Source organism: Heloderma suspectum, chromosome 12 (genome assembly GCF_057233095.1).
Source record: "Heloderma suspectum isolate Gila_16-S chromosome 12, 16-S_ref, whole genome shotgun sequence".
Lineage (NCBI taxonomy): Eukaryota > Metazoa > Chordata > Lepidosauria > Squamata > Helodermatidae > Heloderma > Heloderma suspectum.
The window spans coordinates 16,678,107-16,694,707 of record NC_139469.1 but is presented as its reverse complement, the minus strand read 5'-3'; the positions used below and the strand labels follow the sequence as shown (position 1 = coordinate 16,694,707).

General features: G+C 47.2%; 1 protein-coding gene across 1 annotated transcript in view; it reads left to right on the top strand.

Moving 5' to 3' along the window:
- The window catches only part of LOC146336614 (acyl-coenzyme A synthetase ACSM5, mitochondrial-like), a 40,956-nt gene that overhangs the window by 12,149 nt on the left and 12,206 nt on the right, over window positions 1-16,601 (top strand). Inside the window, exons 2-5 of the mRNA XM_084818569.1 lie at window positions 7,583-7,816; window positions 10,032-10,242; window positions 13,530-13,737; window positions 15,146-15,289. Coding sequence (XP_084674695.1) covers window positions 7,631-7,816; window positions 10,032-10,242; window positions 13,530-13,737; window positions 15,146-15,289 — 749 coding nt within the window. The 5' untranslated portion in view covers window positions 7,583-7,630. The remainder of the gene's footprint in view (window positions 1-7,582; window positions 7,817-10,031; window positions 10,243-13,529; window positions 13,738-15,145; window positions 15,290-16,601) is intronic.

The window sequence follows — 16,601 nt, the reverse complement described above, 5'->3', positions numbered from 1 at the left end:
CTGCACGAGTAGCTCTCTTCAAAGGATACTGTTTCACACACACAGGCAGCTCTCCCTCCTTTAGGGGAATTTTGATTGGTGTTACATACTTTGCCCGAGCTGGGGTTCCATCTGCCCATACACACGGGTCAACATTTTCTAAGAGCTCAATCCCCTTGGCCTTTGACACAGTTTCAGTTGCCTGGAGGGCCATCTGGTAATTTGAGCTCTGCTTCACTGGTAGCTGTACTACAATCTGATCCCCACGAAAGAAGATCTCAGCTTGCAGCTTCGTCAGCAAGTCCCGCCCCAGAAGGGCAACTGGACATGTGGGCGAGACCACAAAGGCATGTTCTAGTCTATTGTCTCCGATCTTTGTGAGGAGGGGCTCACATACAGGCAATCTAGCCTTTCTTCCTTCAATTCCTTCTATTGTCACGTGTCGTCCGCTTTCTTTGGCGAGGGGGGGTTTTGCAGGGATCATGGAAAAGGTGGCTCCAGTATCTACCAGAGCCTCATAGTCTCTGCCACCGACCCTTATCTTTACCATGGGATCTTCCCGAGTACTTACTCGTAGGGTGGTGGCTTTAGATCCCGGTCTCCTTCAGCTACATTCCTCATAGGAGTCTGCTCTCAATTGCGCCCCTCCCCCTGGCTCTTCTCTCTCTGCCTTCTCAGCGGGCAGTCCTTCTTCCAGTGTCCCTTCTCTCGGCAATATGCACATTCGTCAAACCTCGGGCGGCCCTTTCCCTTCTTCTGCCCCCCCTCTTGCCTCTGCTGAGGCTCTATGCGTCCTGAGCTGCCACTCAAGGCGGCTGCTAGCATCGCCAGTTGCTTTTCGCCGCATTTTGTCTCCCTTCTTTCTGTTACTTGCTCTCGGTTGCCATACACTTTATATGCAATCTCTACCAACTCAGAGAGTGGCTTGCCCACGGCTCCTTCAGCTTTCTGCAGCTTCTTTCTTATATCTGGTGCTGCTTGCCCTATGAACATTGTATTTACCATGCGCTGGTTTTCTGAGGCTTCAGGATCTAGGTCACTAAACTTCCTAAATGCATCAAACAACCATCCTAGGAACACAGAGGGATTTTCATCCTTCTCTTGGCGGACTTCATACAACTTTGAAAAGTTAGTTACACGTGGTACAGCTCTCCCCAATGCCTCCGCTATTATTCCCAAATAGTCCTGACTCCGCTCTCGGTCCCTGGGGTCGTTGGGACGCCACTCAGGGTCTACTTGGGGGCATAATTCATGGGGGTCCCTAGTAGTTCCTGCTACTCGCTCCTCAGCGATCCTATTAGCGGTGCCTTGCACTAGGCGCCTTTCCTCGGACGTTAGTAGGGTTTGCAACATCATCTGCACATCTGCCCATGTGGGACGATGCGTCTGCCCCACAGATCGAAATAAACTTTGCATCTTATCAGGGTCTTCTCTAAAGGAAGGATTCTGATTTTTCCAATTGAACAGATCAGCGGTGCTGAAGGGCACATATACAAATGCAGTCTGCCCCTCCCCTGTCATTACCTCTCGCATCGGGCACTGGTATTTAGGGTGCGGGTTTCGGGTAGCCCTAGGCTCAGCCAGAGGAGAAAAATGTATTGCTAACTGGGATGGGTCCCGCAGGGGTCTTGGTGAGCTGGGTTGGGCCACTTGTCTTGGGACTTGGTCAGAAGAGGAGTCGGCAGGGCACGAGGGAGTCACGTTATACTCTCCATCATAGGGTGGTGGTTGAGAGATACTTTGCGATGTGGACCCGGCTGGCCGGGGTTGAGAGGCTGTGGCCACCGTTAGGGTACTTTCTACTGGAGGTTGAGGCGAAATTGCACGATCACGATCCTGCCCCCTCAAACCTTGCGCCAAGTCTATCTTGTCTTCTCCCTCTAAGATTGGCTTTCCCTTCCCTCCCTTCATTCTCTGAGGGTCTGCAGCCAGCATTTGTTTGCACGTCTCTCCTTTACATTGTTTCACCCAGGAAGGGTTGCTCAAAGTGCAACTCAACCATGAGTCTATATAGGGATACTGATCCCAGTGCCCATCATTTACAACAATAACATGCACTTTTCTAATTGTGGCCTCATTAAAGGAGCCGATATCTGGCCAGTTGACTCCAAATGACGGCCATTCCAATTGACAGAGTGTAACCAGCTTGCCTTTCGACATCTTAGTGCCATAATTTTCTTTGACTTTGCTAAAGTTCTTTAGCATGCATCCCAAGGAAGTGGCAGAGCTTTCTAAACGGGAGCTACCCACCCCCATTGTGCCTACCTCTGTTTGAAACCATACACGGAGCCTGACAAACCTCCGACACTTACACGGAGTCTAACAAACCTCAGACGTTTACTCAGAGTCTGACAAACCTCAGACGCTCCGAAGGCAACTCAAACAGAAAGACAGAAGGGAAATCAAGTACTTACTCTGCCCAACACCCTAGTGCCGTCTCTTCAGACCCGTTCAGCCTGGTTGACTCAATCAATGGAGTCCACGCCTTTAACCTCCTGGGTGTCCCGACCCCCGTTCTCTGGTGCCGTGGCAGACCTCAAAGGCGGTCCGGCGCGCCCCACAGGCACCTTTGCCGGTTCTGTCGTTTGACCCCAGGGTGGTCCAAGGGACTCCTGACTAGCTCGCCAGTTTGTTGCACAAATGCTAGTTTTGCCCCCTGGAGGCTAGTCCAATTTGCCCCAAAGAGGAGAGTCAACTTCAGGCTGGGTCCAACTCGATTTTATTGTTTGCAAACAGTTCGACAAAGGAGCTCATGCTCAAAAGCAGAGTCGACCCCCGGCAACCCCCGCGCTGCAGTTTTATCACTTAGCTTGCATTCCTCAGCCAGCGTGTTACTTTTGATTGGTTGCCAGAGGTTTGCTTAGCAACCTTATCTTAGGGTTACTGTCCGCTCATTCCAGGCATGCGCAGCTCTTACAATGCTACGTGGTGCTTAAGGCACATACAATGGCTTTTAGGTTACATTTTTACTACAATATGATCCTTTATATGTATCGATGCAAATTTAGAATAGATTACTATCATTGAAACAGAGGTACGATCCATCATCCACTGGTTAGGCCTCATCTGGAATACTATGTCCAGTTCTGGGCACCACACTTTAAGAAGGATGCAGACAAACTGAAGAGGATTCAAAGGAGGGCAACAAGATGATTAGGGGACAGGAAACAAAGCCCTATCAGGAGAGATTGAAAGACCTGGGAATGTTTAGCCTTGAGAAGACTGAGGGCAGATAGGATAGCCCTCCTCAAGTACTTGAAAGGTTGTCACAGAGAGGAAGGCTAGGATCTCTTCTCAATCATCCCAGAGTGCAGGACATGGAAGAATGGGCTCAAGTGACAGGAAGCCAGATTCCGGCTGAACATCAGGAAAAACGTCCTGACAGTTAGAGCAATATGACAATGGAACCAGTGACCTGGGGAGGTGGTGGGCTCTCCCATGCTGGAGGCATTCAAGATGAGGCTGGACAGCCACCTGTCAGGGATGCTCTGACTTGGACTCCTGCACTGAGCAGGGGGTTGGACTCGATGGTCTTGTAGGCCCCTTCCAACCCTACTATTCTATGATTCTATGACTGTGATGATGCTCTGTTTGCCATCCGGGTGCTCACTGCAAATTCAGGAAATTGGGGGGGGGGAATCTGATTCTGCCAGTGAGTGGATGATAGAACAAAAGGCACCTGACAATCCACGAAACGCAGGTGGAATGGATTCTACAAAATCCATACATCTTTACGTGCACCATGGACTATGTCTCTAGTCTCTAGAGTGCCCCAGCAGTTTTTGGAAATGGCCCTTAGTGCACCTCCTCCTGTTCTCATGAAGCACATAGCATGTCTCATATAACAGCCTCATGGCAAGATACAGGCACATGCAAACAGAAGGAACTGGGGAAAGCTTTATGAAAGCAGCTGATCCACCCACTCACCCACCCCACCCTGCAAAGAAGAAATGAGCTACCTTGACTTTGCTTGTATTTGTTCCATCATCTCACCAAAAAGAGCCTTCAGTGTGGTGGCCCCCTTCCTGTGGAACATCCTGCCTTTGGAGGTCAGGCAGGTGCCAATATTGTGTTCCTTCCAGGTCATCCTGAAGACATTGTTATTTCGGGAGGCTTTCCTTTAGTGACCAGCCACGGTTTATTAAATTTGGCCTTATTGGGACTTGTCTTATTTAAAAATGTTTTAACTGTTTTAACATGGTGTTTTATTCTATTTATCTTTGCTGTTCACCTCTCTGAAATTGTCTGATGGGGAGCAGTATATAAATATTGTAAATAAATAAATAAATAGAAATAAGTTCCATTATCAAGGCAATCCTGGGTGCAAAAACAATCCCTTGGAAAGTAATGTAAAAGCTATTGCCACTGCACGACAGTGTCCTGGAGGAGAAGGCTATCAGTGGCTACTAGTCCCAATGGCTAAGTGCTACCTCCAGTACCAGAGGCAGTGAGCCTATGTACACCAGTTGCTGGGGAACATGGGTGGGAGGGTGCTGTTGTGCTTCTGGGTTCCCGGTCAACAGCTGGTTGGCCACTGTGTGAGCAGAATGCTGGACTAGATAGGCCCTTGGTCTGATCCAGCAGGGCTCTTCTTTTGTTTTTATGGCTCAGCCTAACACTACCCAGTAATAAAAGAAGGCTTGCAATGTCATTCATTCAAGTGCTTGATTTTTCCCCCCCTCCTCTTTTTTTCTGCCAAGAAAAGCTATGATCAGCTTCAATCCCCTGTGGGGACTCCTTATCACTAAATATACACAGGGCGGTCATATGACCTTCTTTGCAGGGGACAGCCCTCTATTTGAAAGACCATGGTTATTTTTTTGCCCACCTCACAGCAGAGACCTTATGGGTGAAGTTATAGAGTGCAAATTACTAGGCCAGACACACACACACACACACACACACACATACACACACACCTTGGGTGTTAATCAAAAAGGCTAAATCTCTAGTTCTTATGATTACAGAGGAAAGCATAGCCATTCAGACTGTGCCCAGTAAATTCTTAGAAACCCAAACATCTCCAGTGGGCAGGAGGCAGCCTTGCACTTCACCCTATAGCTGTCATTTTCTCTCCTCATGCATATATTGCCCATGTTTCTCATAAATCTATGCTGATCTTGTTTGCACTTAATGACAACCCAGTGAACGGGTTAAGTATAGGTTGGTCATGGGTTGTCATTGAATCATGGGTTATTGTTGCATTGTGGGTTGTTGTTACGTGCGAGCCCTACAGTATGGGTTAATGATGGGTTGTTAACCACAAACAACCCAGGAAGAGAACCCATGGTTTGTTGCTGGGTTGTGAAATCTGAGTTGTTTGGAGTTAAACCACTAAACCACTTCCCCCACCCACAAACATACCCCAAACCCTTCTTTGTCTGCAATTAGTCCCACTTTACTGCCCTGCTGGCTGGAATCGAGTTCCCAGCGTTGATATCAGCTGGCAAATTGTAGGATTATAACAGTTGTAAGAGGCCTCAAACGTTTTGCGATCTTGGCATACAAGACTGAAATGTAATACCTAGAAGGAAGGGGTCCCTGGTATTGGGTCCTTACTTCCTTACCCACCTTTCCTTTTTCCAACCCCGTACTGTTGTTCTCACACAAATTGCTCACACACCCCTGTTTTTCCAAATCTTCTAATGATTCCATCAGTGATCTTATTCCAAACAGGAGCAACACCAGTAGTAAATTCAAGACATTTTCTCTTTTATATTCTAAACTTCAGAGGGATTCGGTGAGACAAATCGCCATCTAGTGTGCATTTGGAAAACAACATCGGCATTTAACCATCACTTTTAATTCAAGGCCTACGGTGGCCATGTGTCCTCTTTTGCAGAGGACAGGCCTCTATTTGAAGGGCTCCCAGAGGACCGTCCTGTATTTGAAGGCACCCTCTCTCTGGGGCTGCCCTGTCCAATTCTGATGTAAAGACAAAGAACCATAAAAACGGTTGCCCATCATCACCAGTTAGCACCTGAACAACAAACTGAGCAGACACACGGGTCACCTGAGCACAGTCTTCTACACTGTGGTGGGGATGCACTGTATTTCTATTCAGATTAGTTCTACATTTGCATTTATATAAAAATTAGCATATGCAAATTTTATGCTAGTCCTCTTCTGTCCTCTTTTTTTGATGATGCATTTCCTCTCTTTTGGTGATTCATAACCCTAAATCAGGCATTTCAAACACACCTCCATGCGCGCACACATTCATGCACATGATTACCATCGTATGAAGGGGAGAGCATGGATGAGCCCATGCGTAGGGGTGCTCCGCATCTGCAGGGGAAAGTCTTTTCTACACAAGCAGAGCCCAAGACAGGGGCCAATGGTATGCACAGGAGCTGAGGCAGCATATTTTCCCAGTTGCCCCAGCACCAGGGCAGGGCATTGCTCCCCACCCCCATTTATTTATTTAATTTTGACATTTATATGCCACCCTATGGCAAAAAAGGGCAGCATCCAACGGTATCATTCTGCATACTCAAATAGTGCTAGAGAAGCTCTGCCGAATCTTTCTGTTGTGCAAGCAGTTGCGCATTACGATTGCGCCACCCACCGTGCAACTGCTTGCACAACTGCTTGCCTAACTCATTGCGCAAGTGTAATGCGTAACTGGTTGCACATGGGTTGTGCAACCACGCTTGCGCAAACATAACTTTAGTCGGATTCTCCTCTTGTGCGAAGCTCGGAACCTAGTGTCCGCTGATGCAACGTCATTTGCACTAATGGAATGATACAGTTGGATGCTCCCCAATATTCTCAAAGTGGCTCACACAATAAAACAAGTTAAAATATCAACAACACTTGCAGCAAGGGGTGCAATAAAGATTTAAAAGGCATTCAAGATTAGGCTGGACAGCCATCTGTCAGGGATGCTTTGACTTGGATTCCTGAATTGAACAGGGGGTTGGACATGATGGTCTTGTAGGCCCCTTCCAACCCTACTATTTTATGATGCTATGATTCTATGAATCTTCCCCGACCCCAGCCTAATCAGAAGCCCTTTAACTTCTGAGGTTTTACAAAGGTTTCAGGATCAGGGATGGGTGAGAATTTCATTTGGTTCATTTTTTTTATAGGACCTTACCAGCGTTTGCAAATTTCTTCATAAATGGGAAAGAAAGAACCTGAGATTTAAAAAATTTGAATGTGGAAAAAAGCGGAACTGACCAATTCGTTCATCCAGGCCCAAGACTTTGAGTGCTTAGCTCTTCAGTGTCTGAGTTTGAATCCTTGTTTATTCAACCAACTTAGGGTGCAATCCTATGCATGTTTGGACAGAAAAAAATCCTACATCTCCCAGCATTCCCCAGCCAGCCATGGCAGACTCCTCATCTTTAACAGAGGCATGTCAGGCAGGTACAATACGATCCTGTCCATGCTGGGAACCACTTTACCTGTTGAATTTGGCCAGTGCAGATTACTGAAGATTTTGTTCAGATAGGTTTTTTGATAAGAACTTAACAATACCCAGAAAGTTCTTCATAAACAGCGTGGAAGGAACTTGAGCATTTTGTATATGTCAGTGAAACAGATAGGTTCATCCATGCCTATTCAGGTTTCCACTTTTTTCCCCCCAATGCCTCTGCAGAGAAACAAAGCTGATTGAGACTTTCAAGCTGCCCTATAAGCTGGTGCCATGAAGAACTTATTCAAATGCTTCCTGAGACTACAGTTGCCCCGTACGCCATTTCATCAAGCCAAGAGACATCTGGCCTCTCCAATCACCTCACACTATGAAACTATAAACCGGGGCGAACTGGAAGTGCCCGAGTACTTTAATTTTGCAAGTGATGTTATGGATAAGTGGACTCAAGTGGAAAGGGTAGGTCTTATTTTGCTTTGGGGACAGGTCTGTGGCTGGTAGAAAAAGAGGATCGGTGTGTTTTTATGGTCTTCCCTGAGGCTTAGGGAAGCCTATAGCTTCACTCATTGAGGAGTTCCTCAAACGAAGAGGGTTAAATGACATGTGTGAGGCCTTGCCCTGGTCCATGGGAAGCTATAGCCTCTGACACTGATTCTGGCTCAGAAGGGGATCCTGCAGAATCAGGCCCAACCATGGGAAGCTAGGAGCCTGAGAACTCAGTTCTACCAGGCCTCCCACTGGCTTGACAGCCAGGAGTGGGGAAGACGCAGGACTCTGGTACAGCCCATCTATCTCCACAGCCAGGAGACCTGACCTTGATGGAGGCCCCTGCTTCCAGACCAGGGGAACCTTCCATGGCAACAGGGCAGCAGGAGGACGTCTCTGTGGGAGAGGGTGTTTCAGGATTTGTCTCCTTTACTGTGTCATCGGAGCAGAAGCATCCTGTGAGAGGCAGTAGTCGCCTAAGAGGCACGTTTCTCTGCCATGACTGAACGTCCAATACTGATCTTTAGTGGCCGCTCCCCTTTAAGCCAGAGCCTTCAGCAGTAGACTTTGCTGGAAACAATGCTTGGATAACTTGCAAAGCTTCCCCGCTTCATCTTTCATTCATTTTGCCAGCTTGATCCAGGGCTGTTGGGGGGGGGGGCTGTTGTTTTTTTTCCTGGTGCTCATGAACTGAACCTGATCGAAGTCCTATGGTGTGAACTGTTATCTGTGGATCTACAGCTCCCTGTGGGGCTGTAAAGGCATAAACCTGTTTACTGGGATTACACCAATAAAAGGTTTTGCAGTGAATCGGGCCTCATCTCTGGGAAGTCAGGTCTCGACAACATGTTAGGTTATTTGTGTAGCATCTAGTGGAGGATGGTCTTGCTCCCTGTCTTTTTTTTTTTACTCTAGAGTAAGTGCATGTGGTCCCAATGAAAATTGGGGCTTAAGAGCCAATTACTATGCACCTGGATGGGAGAATTAAACCTTACCATCACCATTTCCCCCTGAAATGCCCTCTCCCCATGTGAAAGTTAAAAAAAGGAAAAAGCCGCAATTTATTTAATTTTATTCATTATTACATTTATATACTGCCTCCCCCGCCCCTTTTGCAAGGAATCCAAGGCAGCTTACACAGTCCTCCTCCTCCTCTCCATGTTATCCTCACAACAACCCTGTGAGGTAGGTTAGGCTGAGAGTCAGTGACTGGCCCAAAGTCACCCAGTGAGCTGCTTGGCCAAGTGGGGACTTGAACCCGGATCTCCCGAGTCCCGGACCAACACTCTAACCACTGCACCACATAGGTTTGTCCTTCTCCTGTGAAAAGAAAAAAGCCAAAACAGACTTGTAGTAATAATAATGCAGTAATCATAACGCAGTCCTCAAGTTGCAGAATGTTTTGCTCTGGCAGCCAAACAACTATTTGCAGCAGGCTGCAGCCATCATGGAATTTTACAGGGGGATCCAGATTTATTTTATTTATTGTTACATTTCTATCCTTCCTTTTTTCCTCTTGCAAGGAACCCAAGGCGGCTTACATCCTCCTCCTCCTCTCCATTTCATCCTCACAACATCCCTGTGCGGTAGGTTAGGCTGAGAGTCAGTGACTGGCCCAAAGTCACCCAGTGAGCTTCCATGGCCGAGTGGGGGCTAGAACCTGGATCTCCCAACTCCCAGTCCAACACTCTCACCACTACACCACATTGGCTCCCATTAATGCTAAGGTTTCATCCTCTCCTCCCGATGCGTGGTGGTTCTGATTCAAATACCACCTGGGAAATTGCAGAGGGCTGGACTGGCCCTCCAGGTGGGCTGGATTTGGCCTGTGGTCCTGAAATTCTGTGTGCTTGGTCTAGGGAGTCTTACCCTGGGGGTCATGAGAAGCATCCCCAAGATGCAAAAAGAAGGACCCCAGAAACAGGGTTTTGCTAAAGAGGGACACTTGGAGGATATGACATGTATGTTTTTGGTGGAGAAAATAGTAGCAGAAGCAGTAATAAAGAGTCACTTCCAAGGTAAGTCTGTTCATAGGCACACCTGCCCCCTGGATTCACCATTGACTATTCTTTCCATTGACTATTGATCACAAAATCCTCTCCAAATCACATCTGGACAAGGCTTAGTGGATTATGTGAATGCTTTACCTAACTTTTGACTTATTTTAACATCTTGAGTTATCTGGTAGAGTGGAAAGAGGCCTCAGAACCCGGCCTTCTGGTGGGTGAACGATCAGAGGGAAGAGGTGAAGTGGAGCTTTGAGGAATTGGGAGCCTTGTCCCGAAAAGCTGCCAACGTGCTCACGGGTCCATGCGGCTTGCAAAGAGGCGACCGAATCATGACAGTTCTGCCCCGGATACCAGAGTGGTGGTTACTGATCATGGCTTGTATACGAACAGGTTGGTAAATATTACAGGGGAGAAAAGACCATCCCCCCCCTAAAAAATTCAATTTTTATACATTTTTAATTAAGATTCTCCTCCCCCCCCCCCTTTGGGGTGGGAGGGAGATGAAAAAATTTGCCTGGAATCTCGTAGCAGACATATAGCTCCTGTTATATGGTGATTTTTGTAATTTGATTATGTATACTGTGTTTTCATATGTTGGAAGCTGCTTTGGGAAGGCTTGGCCCTAAAAGGCAGCCTAAACATACATTCAAACATTATATGTGACCAAGTATATATCAAGCCTTCCTACAGCAGCTTCCAACATATGAAAACACAGGATGCATAATCAATTAACAAAAATCACCATATGACAGCAGTAAGGTCTGATAGCAATAGAATAACCACAGGACTAAGAAAACAGCATCCTGTCCAACAGCATAATCATTCAAATAAAATAAAATACCTTTTAAAAAACCTATTTCACCACCAGTTTATTTATTTATTTGATTTATACCCTGCTTTCTACAAAAAAAGGCACTCCAGGCAGCTCACAAAACAATTTAAAATAGATCAAAATAATAAAACACATTAAAACTAGAGCTGTGTGCAAGATGGTCTCTCAAAATTCTCCACCTTATTTGTGGGCAGAGAAATTTGGGAGATATTTTCATCGAATTTCTCCAGGGGAAGGGAAAATTCTCAACAGTTTCTCCCAGGTAGGGCTCCCCATTGGCAGGGCTTGTAGCTCAGCTTCTTTCTTTCCTAAGGGTTTTGGGGGGTTTCGTGCTGCAACAGCATCAGCTGTCTTGGCAGGCTGGCCCCCAGTTTGCATCCACCTGCAGTGCAGGTGGGGGCAGTGTGGTGTCCAGCTCCAGGGAGGAGGTGGAGTTCGTGCTCTGCCAAAATCTGTCCTCCAATTTCCAGAAAGTTTTCTTCCCCCATGAAAGGGGCTTCTGTTGTTCTGCCCCATTCTCAGGACAGTCTACAGTTTGTGTTGAATTCCTTTTGGTGGTGTTTCTGAGCTTACCTAATCACAGTCAGCCTCCCAGGCTGCCTGCATTTCCTGAGCTGAAAAAGCCACACAGGAGGAATTAGCTCATGGTGTCTTCCACTGAGCTTCACTTGAAGTGTAAGGAGCTGAGGAGGCTACAGGCTTCCAGAGAGATGATTGTACAATGAAAGACAGGACACGTGTGCTCATTCCTCAGCCACCTCCTAAGCCCCAGAAACCCAAACCAAGCCTTGTGAATTTCTCTGAAATTTCTTCACCCTTGAATCTGTTTTCGAAAGCAATTTCTCTTCTTATCAAATTGAATGAGAATGGTCGAAAAAAAATGTGGGAGAAAATTTTGGCACAGAACTAATTCAAACACCTGGTTAAACCCAGTAACCTGAGAGTCAGTGTGGTATAATGCTTAGAGTGTTGGACTGGGAGCCAGGAGATCCAGGTTCTAGGCCCCACTTGGCCATGCAGCTCACTGGGTGGCTTTGGGCCCATCACTGACTCAGCCTAACCTACCTCACAGGGTTGTTGTAGGATAAAATGGTGAGGAGGCATGTAAGCTGCCTTGGGTTTCTTCCAAGGGGAAATAAGGTGCAATATAAATGCAATAATAAATAACTTAAATAAACATCATAACATCTTAATGAAAAAGACGCTTGAAACAGAACCCATTTGGAGGCCTGAACTGATGGATCCATATGCACTGTAATAGGAATAGCTTGATCCATTTCAATTTGGCTTCAGGCCTAGTTTGGGTACTCAGACCATCTTGGTGACCCTGATAGATGACCTATGCCAGTAGAAAGGCAGAGAGAGTGCAACCTTGTTGATTCTCCTGGAGCTCCTAGGGGCTCTTGAAATCAAAGTCCATGGTGTTTTTCTGGGTAGGCTAGCTAGATGGTAAGTCATTTATTTGCAAGCCAGAAAGGAATAGCCTTCCACAGATGAGGGACCACTATCGAAAGGGCCGTGTCTCTCCTGCCCAGAAACCCCATTGATCTCTCTGTGCCTCAGAAGCTCATCTTAAAGTATGGGCAGTTTCATATGGACAGTGGGGTCTGGTGGCTCCAATGTCATGGGACGGTGAATCCGCACTGGGTTTCAATCAGAACCAGTCAGAATTCTAAAGGAGCTGTCCCAGGTTTGGCACCTTGGATAGCTCCTGTAGAGGTCTGACTGGCTCTGGCTGGATCCCAGAGCAGATTTACCGCCCCATGACATTGGAACCACCAGTCTCCACCGCATATGTACATGTGTAGGCAATCCTACACACCTATGCAATGTGTGAATTGAATTAAAGAGGCAATCACAGTATCAGGGAAATGCATAACGTGAAGCCTCCACAGGTTCACTCTAAACAAAAAGCAGTTTGGCACTTTTGAGTGAAGGGGGTGCCTAACTGACTGGGATGGGGGGTGCTCAAAATTGCTTCCTCGATTGCTTTGCAGATGTGCATTTATAAGGGTACTTTCACTTTTGGCACCTTGGAGGGATTTTGGGGTGGGGGGAGAATAGACAGAGGGGTGAGCAATATATATGTAGCTGGTGGGGAAGAGATAAGAATTCTTCCCCCTTGTGCTCAAAATTGCAAGCTCCCAAGATGCTTTTCATTTTAAAAAGAAACTGGTGAGGACTTCATTACATTGATCTGAGTATAACAGATCAAGGTCCAATTAATATACAAAATCCCAAAACGGAATTATATTGATAATTAAGGATGGGTGAACCCACTGGGGCGTGAAGTTTGTTGAGCTTTCAGCAGCTTGGCCCCCTGGACTCCAGTTCACTTACCCATGAGCTGGCCCAACTCAATCTGTATTGAGTCAGGCCAGCTTCTGGATGTTCAATTTGTTCTTTTCTTAAGTTACCATTTACGCAAATCGTAATTTGTGCAAAATTAAGCATATTATAGCCACAATTTGAATAAATTAAGCAAATTATGGCTGGAATTTGCTCAAATTATGCAAATTGCTATTGCAATTTGCATAAATGGCCATTTATGGGGGGGAACTCAAGGAAGTTCTCGGCTACTGGGCGGTATAGAAATGAAATAAATAAATAAATAAAATTTTCAGGAGAAGCCCACGGCTCGGCTCGTAAATGTAAACTGAGCTGGGGACACCAGGGAAGTCCAACATGCCCCAAAAAGGCCAGATTTCCCCACGACAGCCATCCCTGAGACCAACATGCTAAGCACTACACCAAACCAGACAAAGAAAACACTATGTGCAGCCTCCCTGGCTTGTACAACGCAGACCAGGTTCTCTGCTCACTTCTTTCCCTGCTTCTTCTCCAGGCATTGTTTTTATTCCAGGAACATCCCAGCTAACAGCTAAAGACATTTCCTACAGACTCCAGGCTTCCAAAGCCAAATGCATTGTTGTCACCAAAGCGTTGGCCACTGCAGTGGAGTCTGTTGTGTCGGAATGCAAGTTTCTGCAGGCCAAGCTAATTGTGTCTGACAGCAGCAGAGATGGCTGGCTGAACTTCGAGGACCTATTTCAGTAGGTATTCCACTAGGTAGTGCAATCGAAAGAACATGAAACAAGAGCAACATATATTGTTTAGACTGCCATTATATGAGCAATCCTTTGTTGTTGGCCAGCATGAGAACTGGGGGTGGTCCCTTGAACAGGGTGCAGGCTAATACGCCAAAACCCAGCTGTAACCGTGTGCAAGGCATACCTTGTTCACACTCTGACAGAGATTTCTGCCAAGGGTTGCTGATGCTGGATTCGGGATAGGGATGTTGGAGGAATGCATCCAAGGGGTGGAGCTCGCTGAGCTTTCATCAGCTCGGCCCCCTGGACTTTGGCTCATTTCCTGTGAGCTGGGCCAACGCAATCCGCATCAAGTCAGGCCAGTTCACAGAGTTGCCAGGTTTATACATTTGCATAAATAGAAAATCACACAAGTTGCGGTCACAATTTGGGTAAATTTCATCCGCAATTTGCGCAAATTGCAGCCACAATTTCCAGAAATTACGGCCATAATTTACGAAGATTGCAGCTGCAATTTGCAGAATTTATGCAAATTACAGCCAAAATTTGTGTAAATGACACAGGTTGCGGCTGCAACATGCACAAATGTCTATTTACACACATTTAAAAAAAAAAGAAAACCACAGGAAAAGTTCCCAGTTGGGGGGGAAATGCCGCAGCTCAGCTCACAAATGCAAGCTAAGTTCGGTGTAGGGGTGTATGAATCCCTACCTGCCAGTCTGGGGGGGGGGTCTGCGAGGGGGAAGGTGATCCATTCTTCCCCCCGGAATCCTCGCCGGCCAGCTCCGCTCCACGGCAACTCTGCAGAGCCACCAGCCAGCTCCGTACAGCAAGCGATACAGCCGCCATTGCCATGCCGTATCGCTGAGCACTCACTGCAGGAAGGGATCTGGATGCAAATGGCGTCTGCTATGCCATTTGTGTCCCTGTTTTTTCACGCAATAGGCTATGCACATATCTACGTAAATACAAATGTGTAGCCTATCATGTGAAATAACAGGGACGCAAATGGCGTAGCAGACACCATTTGAGTCCGGATCCCTTCCTGCAGTGTGCTCAGCGATATGGAATGGCAATGGCGGCCATATCACTTGCTGTATGGAGCCGGGCGGCAAGGAGGATCCAGCTCCACACAGGTCCGGTGGGAGGCAGAGGTAGGTGGACCCATTCCGCCACGGACTCTGGAGTCTGGATTCAAAAGAATCTGGCCTCAATGGAGTGAGTGGCAGAATTCTCTGCCATCCCTAGTTGGGTGCACCATGGAAATCCAGCCAGCCCAAAAAGAGCTGGATTTCTCAGTGATGGATATCCCTAATTTCAGCCACTGGGATACCATTCATGAAATATATCGCCAATCGTCCAAGGGTTAAAGAACTGCATGCTGATTTGATGCAATGCGATTGCTTTTAAGAGCAGCGTCTGCCCGTCATGACTGCGTCAAGACAAAGAGCAAAGAGCCAATGGTCGTCTACTTTACTAGTGGAAGCACTGGATCTCCCAAAATGGTGGAACATTCCCACTGCAGCTATGGCATTGGGTTTACATCCAGTGGCAGGTAATGTCTGTTGACTGCCTTCAAACTATGGTAGCAGGGAATATATGGGCAACATGTTTCAGATTAGGGCACAAAGGGCCCTTATGGGATCAGAAAGATTCAGGCTGAGTATCAAGGCAGATTGACCAGAAGGATGAGACACTTGAGCTGAAGAATGTAGGCTACATGACTGACAAGGCGGAGTTTAGCAGTCACAGAGTGAATATCCAAACCAGAGGTGTTGAACCTCTTTCAGCCCAAGAACTGGATTCAGTTCCAGAGAAGCTCTTGGCAGATACACTCCAGTGGTGGGTGGGGCTGGAGGTGAAAAGGGTGGGGTCAAAACACTCAAAATCCCAGCATATTTAAACTTAAGGATCTTGCTGCCCAGTAACTTAACTTTGGCAGAGGCAGTTCAAGTCTTTGAAATGGAAAAAAACTAAGCAAAAGTTGGGAAACTACCAAATGATCAGTGGTCGAGGGAAAGGGGCATTCCAGGGAAAGGGGGGGTGGCCTTCTGGGGACCCACAGAGGGCCAGATTTGGCCCTCAGGTGGAATGAATTTGGCCCACATGGCTGAGGTTCGACACCCCTGATCCAAACAGTGAGCTGATATTCATGTGCATGGGGTTCTGCTCAGAGCTTCCATTTTACATGCAGAGATTGGGATGGGAAGGGGACAGCAGGCTCACTCCTGACCCTCCCTACCTCCTTATTCAGCCTATGCTGTTGTCAAGGTCTGAACTCTGAACGGGGCTTCTGCTGAGTATGCAGTACCTCCCAGCTCACAGAGGGCTGTTTGTGTGAAGCAGCTGCCATCTGTTGAACTCGACATCTTTGCATTCAGCGACAAAGCTACATCTTGATGGGGATGTGGAAATGGCCCAATCCTGCATGTAGTAGCTCCTTCCAGAAGCCAGGAATGACTGGGTAATTGGCAGTGGAGGCTGGTGGCTCTGGTGTCGGTGGGGCTGTGGATCCGCTCTGGGTCTCAGCCAGAACTGGTCAGAACTCTAAAGAAGCTATCCAAGGGGCTGAACCTATTTGGGGGGATAGGGGTCAGCACTTTGGATAGCTCCTTTAGAGTTCTGACCTGTTCTGAATGAAACTCAGAGCAGATTCACCGCCCCATGACAATGGAGCTACCAGCCTCCACTGGCAATCCGATGTAAAGTGGCCACACTGAACCCCTGAGTTTCCTCACCCTGCATCTGAAAGGCAGGAAGGAAGCAGTGAAGTAGGCCAAGAGTTTTTACTCTGTAATCCATTTCACCCATGTGGACTTTACACGTCTCAGCCAACTCTCGCTGGGCCCTCTGAACTGTTTTTACAA